Source organism: Clinocottus analis, unplaced genomic scaffold (genome assembly GCF_023055335.1).
Source record: "Clinocottus analis isolate CAN_PGR_092001 unplaced genomic scaffold, fCliAna1.0.p SCAF_23, whole genome shotgun sequence".
Classification (NCBI taxonomy): Eukaryota; Metazoa; Chordata; class Actinopteri; order Perciformes; family Cottidae; genus Clinocottus; species Clinocottus analis.
Window position 1 is genome coordinate 5489462 of NW_027175965.1, and position 8179 is coordinate 5497640.

The following is an 8179-nucleotide window of genomic DNA, read 5'->3' on the forward strand; positions in this document are numbered from 1 at the left end:
AATGAAAACTTAGATCTGCTACAAGAATGATGGGCTGCAGGGACCAGAATGTAGCAACGATCCATCTGGTCCAGTCTACATGGAAGTGGCTGGAGCCACATACATTTATGTAATTTGTTTCACACTTCAAATTTGTGTAAAAAAAAATCTGAATCAAATTTGGCAGATAGATAAATTGTTTGTGTGTGTGTGTGTGTGTGTGTGTGTGTGTGTGTGTGTGTGTGTGTGTGTGTTTGTGTCAACTGTCGTCACAGACAATGGAACCCATCTCACTGCTCCAACAGTGTGAACCCCACCCATAAAACACGCAGTCGAGCCTGCTTAAACTGCTTTGAAATGATTTTAAAAACAATATTTACACAACATCCCATCTATAAAAAAATAATCTGTTTTCATTTTCGGATACAATACACTGATTTAGAACAGCAGAAATAATTCCCATTGCTTATTCACCGTAGTAAAGTAAATTCAGTCGGATTAATGGTCACTCTGAAGCTTAAATATTTATCTTTCAGTAAAAACAAGACACAAAACATAAATATCAGAGTTACGAGGTTCTAATACAGCAGCAAGTCTAAATAAGTAATTAAGTAGGTAACAGTGAATCATTAACCCAGTTCTGTCTGGTGGACCAACAGTTTTACCAGATTTCCCTACAGTACCGTACACCATACTAACAGTGACACCTTGTGGTGGGATGATCATATTGCAGCCACAAAATATGGCTCAATGTAATTCTTTGTTACAAGTTATCATGTAAAGAGGGACTATTGCTTGAAACTAGGCCTCTTGAACGCCCTACGTGCATCTTTACATCAGGATTAAACAGAATACCCCCAGGACTGATAACAAAAAAGCCTTTATTCATGTGTTTGTATGCATATAAAGATTATGAATTACATATCCACTCTGTTTGTCGGATAGGAAAGAGTGCTGCCCAGGTTACAGGAATCACTGGAACCATTCACAAGTCTCAGCCCTCTGACATCAAATAAACTTTGTCCTTGGCATCATTTCAACATCTCCGTCCTGTTTTCATTCCAAAAGTCACTGCAGGCACCGAACGCAAACACACGAGAACAAACGTACCTTTACACCAGATCTGTCTTTTAGCCCCTGTGTGGAACCTCTGCCACCATGACCAGATCTATCTGCGCATTATTGCTGCTATTATCTCTATCTATTCACACTCTGTGTGTGTACGGCGAGGGATTTGCACTGTCGCCTATTGAACTCGCTCCCATACCTTGTAATGACAAACCAGTGGAGAAGCTGTCCCGTCTGGCTGTCACTTATATCAACGAGGATCGCACCGACGGCTACAAGTTTGCCCTCAACCGCATTGCAAATGTCCACCTGCACGCTCAGGTCAGTACAGGGACGAATGTCCCGTAGGAAACGCTGCCTGGGGTTGTTGTAATATTCTGTCAGCCGGTGATTTGTTCATGTTTAACAAGGGGGGCTGGGGGGGGGGGCAGTGGGTTGGAAAGGTTGTTTTCCCTTCTGTTGTGGTTGTTATATCAAGACATGTCTGTGAAAAAAGGAAGTCACACACTGATAGATTTAACCAACCGTGGCCAATCTGGATGTCGGTGGGATCCCATTTGAGAAGATTTGTGTTTTGTTGTTACAAATGACTGTGCACAGTCACACTTTTAATCAAAAACCTCTCTCTTGCATTGTCACAATGTGCTGTTTCTCACTCTGGGGAAGTGATAATGAAATTAAACTCTCTTTTTAAAGGACTTATTGCGGTCCCCAGACCCTAGTTTGGAAACCGCTGAAGTACATCAAAGGCGGGAAAAAATAGCAGCAATTACATTAGTGTGCAAACACTAAAGAATGAAAACAACAATAAATAGTTGTTGTTTGCACTTTGTGAAGAATGACTCATCAGCACATGTCGCTCATGTAACAATAAAATTGAGGTACCAAATTTTATGCCATTAAATGAGAAGCCGCCCTCTTTCACGGCTCATGAAAAAAAGGCCTTTAGGATTGAAGTGAGTGTAATAAAAGTCCAGGTCATGTCGGTACAGGACGGCTGGGACAGACTTACACAACAGGCTTCATGAACTTCATGCTGTCAGTCGCTGAAGGCTGCTGCAGCCCGGCTGTGGGATGGATCAGGTTTTAAGAGTCTCGCTTTAACTTCATGACCTGGAAAGGCTGCTATTACACCTGCTCAAATGGTTGAGATGTGTTTTCAGTGCTACTGCTAAAATCAATATTGTCCAAAGTATCCTGGAGGATTACACACAGCCGCTCCCAAATGGTTCCTTAAAGATGTAACTGACCAAATGAATGTACTTGAAAGACTTGAGCCACAGATGAAGTGTGTGTAATGCTTCTATTCAAACATTGGTGCATATATAACACACTGTTAGACATTCTGAGCACACGGTGATGGTTTTGTACCTCTACTCTCTTATTGCTTGTGTTTGCATTGTGCCTGTTAGGGCCCAGCAGGCAATGTGTATTACCTGGACCTGGATGTCCTGGAGACCAAGTGTCCCATTGGCAGCCCAAAACCATGGAAACGGTGTGACGTCAGACCATTCATGGAAACAGTAGGACACACATACACACACACGCACACACGCGTACACGTGTTTGCACTTATACTGTCCTTATCAGAACTCTTGCTGACTTAATGCCGTCCCTTCACAATGCAAAAAAAAGGCAGTTTTAAGACAGACACACTGTAAAAACACCTTTATCTAGAATTCAGATTTAGATTTTGATACAAGCGTATTTCTTTTTAGCGGTCTAATTCTAACGTTAAACCTTAACACCAAGGCCTTACCGCACAAACATTCCTTTGGAGAAAGAAAACCAAACACCGCCCAAAACATACTTACTCCAAAGGTCCATAATTTAGGTTATGGCAAAGATAGAAGCACAAGAGCACACACATTTAAAGTCACTTGAATTAGAAATGTTCTAGGTATGTCACATGTTGCCAAATCTATGTTAAATCGTGTTTATTAGTACAACTGGAGTTTCTTTATATTTGATTCTTTTCAGCAAATCTCTGGCATCTGTAACACCACCATGCTCCTCACAACAGAGGGATACTCCTACCTGTACAGCTACGACTGCACTCTTGTCCCAGGTAACAATGAACGTATCAAAACGATAGTAAAAGGAGCTTTGATACCATTAAATTGTTAAAGTGGATTATCTTATTTGATGTATGACCTATTGTATGGTTTTGTATCTTAACGAATTAATGTTGCATCTCACTGATCTTACAACGACTGGTGCTGGTTTTAATTTCACTTCAAGTAATACTTTGCTCAGTGTGCGGGGCTTATCAAAAATATAAGACAACATCAATAATGACTTACTGGCACAAATGGAACAGAACTTTTGTTCATATATTACACCTGTGCATTTCCCACGATGACAAACTTCAATATCGGGTATAATAAAAATGTCTATTACTCTAAATTCAGTTTATTTTGCCCAAAATCAGATAAACACATTTGCTTCAGAGGGCTTTACAATCAGTAGACATATGACATCCTTGTCCCAAGACCTCACATCGGATCAGGAAAAACTCCCCCAAAAATAGATAAAAAACCTTTAAAGATGTATTTCTTATATGACATGAAGGGCTTGAGAACCTACACAAAAGTTTAAGTTAATTTGAATGCTTAGATCTCTGCTCAAACTGCAAATGTACTTAATACTTCTTATAAGTGCTTTTATTCATTGTCCATGCGTTTCGGCCCAACCCATTCTGCACACGATAACTTATTGTTGTAATTCAGTACGGGTGCTGTATAAAGTTCTCTGTGTCTGATCCCTTTAGATCCACCAGAGAAGCTCCAGCAGACCTGTCCGACCTGCCCCACCCTGCTCCCAGTGGACAGCCCACAGGCTGCGACTGCTGCTCAGGTCACTCTGGCGACCTACAAGAGACAGTCACCCGTGGGTGCAGGGCTGGGAGTGAAGAAGATCACCAGAGCTGCAGCGCAAGTACGACCCCGTTATTAACTCTGATTGGAACGAACAACACTCCGGGGGGGTGATTTTATTACGCAGCAATGTGTTGAATGTGACGTTTATTGGGAAAGGCCACTCAAGAAAAATCTTTGGGCATACATGAGCAGATGAAACAGTCTACCTTTGAGCCCCTGTGTGCCAGATGAGCACCTTTACTGCACAAATATCATAATGATACAAGGTTGCAAAACGTTACGGAGGGCACTTCAAGCCTTTTTGGCGAGAAAATGAGAAACTGAATAGTTCGCTTGGGGATGAAAGCTCAGAATATTGCTATTTAATTCCCCCAAGGTAACATTTTTTGGTGCTCGAAAACCAAGATGATAGCCTTTACATACAACAACTATATTACGCCTTTGTTTTTTTGTGCAATTTCCCCTCTTTTTACCATGTTATTTTCTATGTTTCAGGTTGTACCTGTGGAAGCCAGCTTTGTGGAGTACATTGTCCAAGAGTGTCCAGAGGGAGTGACAGACAGAGGCACCTGCCAGCGGCTGACGCTCGAGTCTGACACCGAGGTACTCAACACCGACAGGAAAGATAAGACATTGACTAAACACAATATAAGTATAATGCTAAATTAGTGTTACACTCTGATCCACATAGAAACCAGAGTTGCATATCATTCTAATCCTGTTAGGACACAGAAATGTTTCTTCAAAGAACAACAACCTTATCTGAAGGTGCTCCATTAATTAAAAAATGGATTTCTGTATTTACAATCTGACACTGTTTGACGCTAATTAATGTTGTTCAGAAAACTTGAATACACATCAATCAGCCAGCATATGGTTTACTATCACTGATGCAGCTCCTGGATATATTACTTGATGAAATAAATGAAATGAAATGTATTTCTAATTTTAACCATAAAAGGCTGCAGATATTGATTCTTTAATCAAACAAGCCTGACAGGACCTGTCCTCCTTTTTTTTAATTGATTATGTTGTTATTATATAGATCTTTTTTTTCTCCGTGCTCTTTCCTTTTGTTTTTTTACTTCACGTGACCCAATATCGGTAAATAAATTAATACAATGTCTCTCTCAGACTGCAGGTTTTTGTGCAGGATCTGTGCACGGAGACATGGAAGTCAATCCTGATGTCCAGGTGTCCTGTGAGATGTTCAAAGCACAGGTACAGGAAGCTGTTCAAAAATATTCACCATCAAAATCAGAAACATATAGCATTCAAGGTACAAAGTATTTGCTTTGGTGGTGCTGTGCATAACAGTCAGAAGTATGTTTTGGACCAATACATATCTGAGTGAATTAAGCCAGTGGCAATTGTAGTTTGAAAGTTGTGTGACAAAGTTACAACAAAGAGGCCAGCATGGTTAAACTCCATCCTCTCTCTACCTGCTGCTAACATATTTATAGTTTCCTGAGCTTTCATGTTCTTTCTTAACAAACACACAAAGTAAATCAAATTCTCTGGAATACTTTGACTTAATGTGAAATCTGACTCAAAGACTACCAAATACAATTATTTTTCTTTCTCTCTGGCAGCACTTTAAATATACAGGAAAACAGAGGCAGAGAGGTTTAGCACTTACAGCCCAAAAAAAAGAGCAGAACATTCAAGTGCATTAAACAATGCGAGTCAGTCAAGTGAAAATAATTCAGTAAAACGTATAATGAAGTGGCAGACCCTTCACTCTGTGGGACGAGGAACATAATAACGGAATGGATGGGAAATATTTGATGAATGTGTTATGCGGTTTTGTTTCCAGTTTTTACTGAAGCAACCTTTAAAATTATAATTCAACTTTCTGAATGATTGCCACTGGCCATATAATTACTCTGTCATATCTGGTGTTGTGTCTTCAAATGTATGTTGTGCTTGTGTGTGTTTGAACTGATGTGTGAGATTTAAAATTGGATGTTTCTGTGCTATAATTACATTGTCTTCTCACTCCTTTTGCAAGCTGTGATGTGTCAAGTAATACTGCCTGACTCAGACTCGTTTTCGCAGCCAACAAGGGCGGGTTTGTTAAAAATATCAGTTGAGTGGGATCTCATCTCTTCGTCTACAGAATGTGGACTTCCTCAGGCCGGTGCGGCCTCAAGGTCACGACCTCCCCGAGGACCCGGCGATCCCAACCTTCCCGACTCTGATCGACGACCCGGGGAATGATCCTCTGCCTGTTCCCTCTGACCCTACACCACCCCCTACTGTTCAACCAGAGCTTTTTGACCCCACGCCCATTCTTCCTGAGCTTTTTGACCCCACGCCCATTCTTCCCGAGCTTTTTGACCCCACGTCAATTCGACCGGCGCCGTTTGACCCCCCTGTCGTGGTTAACCCCTTTCACCCCTCAACCTCATCTTCCAGTGAGTCTGATGAACATCTAGTGAACCAGCAACGGCGGCCACCAGGTGCCGATCCTTTTTCTTCATCCTCTGAAGAGATCGGCGGCCCTGTGGCAAGGCGACCACCCTTTAACTTCCGCTACCAGAAGCGTGACCGCAAGAAACGACAGGCCTTGGTGGAGACTTCCCCCTCTCACAACCCCACCTTCCTGTCTGATTTCCCCAGTGGGCCCTCTCCTTTCCGCTCCTGTCCTGGTCCGGCTCGATACACTACAGTTTAACTAGTGCTGCCAGTGAGGGGGTGGACCGTTAAACTGCTCCACTCCCTCTTGCTGAAGGCTTGTAATAATTTGTACTAATGAGAGGAATACCATCTCTTTTCATTGGTCATTAAATTACTTCTCTGCTGCTGCTGTAATATTGCTCCCAAAGCAGCCAAGGCTTCAACCATATGTATTTGAAAAAGGCTATTTGAATAACTATTTGAATAAATCTTGGTTTTAATCTTCTGTCAACTGCTTGATGAACTTACATACTTTAGTTAACGGTCTGATAATACCTGTAGGGTTTCTATTTTAGTGATAAAATGACCATGAAATTTTGGAGCAGCATTTCTTAGAAGCTGAAACAATAAGTTGATTATTTGTGTTAGGAAGACCAGGACCACGGGAGGTTGGACCCAAAAGCAGACACGAGAGACCAGGATGTGGTTGCAAAAAACAAATGATACACTGGCACGAGACAGAGGGTAGACACAGACTAAATACACAGGGGAATGAGACACAGGTGGAAACAATGAGGGCGGGGCTTGCAATCACACATGAGGCTGGCACACGAGGGGGGAGGAGTCTGAAACGAGAGACAGAGTGAGTGACAGCCAACACAACAAACATTGAACACAAAACTACCCAGGTCTGGGCGTAACAATTTGATTGAAAGAACATATATTTGTGTCACAAACTGTGACAGTCATGTGTTAAATTGATTCATTTAATTTAGTTACAGCACTAAAATATTTAGGTGAAATTTATTCTTACGACCCATGTCCTGAATTTACATTACATTATGCCCTGACAATGAATATGTTTTTATAATTTTTCTTAATCTACGGGACACAAAAAGTGAACTACTGTTGCGAAACAAGGCAAAAAATAATAAAGATGATAATAAGAGAAGACAAAAATTTCTGTAAGACAAGCAAAGTGTATTGTGAAGGGGTGCACAAGTATTATGAGGGAGTTCAAACATATTTCAATGATGTGAAAAAATACATTCACTGGAAAAAAAAACAATATCATGGCTGTTCTACAATGATACATGATCTGCTGACATAAAATGTCTGAAAAGGTTCTTGAAAGGTAAGACATTATCATATACAGTGCTATCTTTAATCGCATAGAATTTAATTCATGCATGTGACGATTCAGTTATGACCTTCAGCTGCCGAGAATCTGAGCAAAATTGCTAATTTCTACAGGTATTTTTTTGTGGAATGTTTCAGCTTTGAAAGGAACATATTCTTCACAATCGAATTCTCATCATCATTGGCAAATGCTCAAAGGTATAACATTGTACAGACAACAGAGGAAAAGTCAGGCTTCCTTAGGATTCTTGAGCAAAATGCCGATGCTTTGTCAGATAGCATTGAGGCAAAAGAAAAGTGCAAACATCTAAGGAAAGTTTGAAAAGCCTGCAGCCACCCAAAAAATGTCTTTGTTTACCCAGAAACAAGAGCTATTGGAAGGAGCAGACGGACACAGACGAGACAAGCAGTGGAGAGGCAATAAGTCGGCCGGTGTGTGGCTGGAGTGTCACTCAGTCTGATCATTAATAAACAAAGCACCCCTGTGTTTCTCA

At 41.1% G+C, this 8179-nt stretch overlaps 1 protein-coding gene across 1 annotated transcript; it reads left to right on the forward strand.

Moving 5' to 3' along the window:
• Nucleotides 1-1137: 1137 nt before the first annotated feature.
• Nucleotides 1138-6603, forward strand: si:ch211-262h13.5 (uncharacterized protein LOC571127 homolog). Its single transcript, XM_068590060.1, has 7 exons — nucleotides 1138-1368; nucleotides 2460-2570; nucleotides 3028-3115; nucleotides 3818-3984; nucleotides 4422-4529; nucleotides 5061-5147; nucleotides 6046-6603. The coding sequence occupies exons 1-7, from the start codon at nucleotides 1138-1140 to the stop codon at nucleotides 6601-6603; spliced, it is 1350 nt and encodes a 449-aa protein (XP_068446161.1).
• Nucleotides 6604-8179: the final 1576 nt, after the last annotated feature.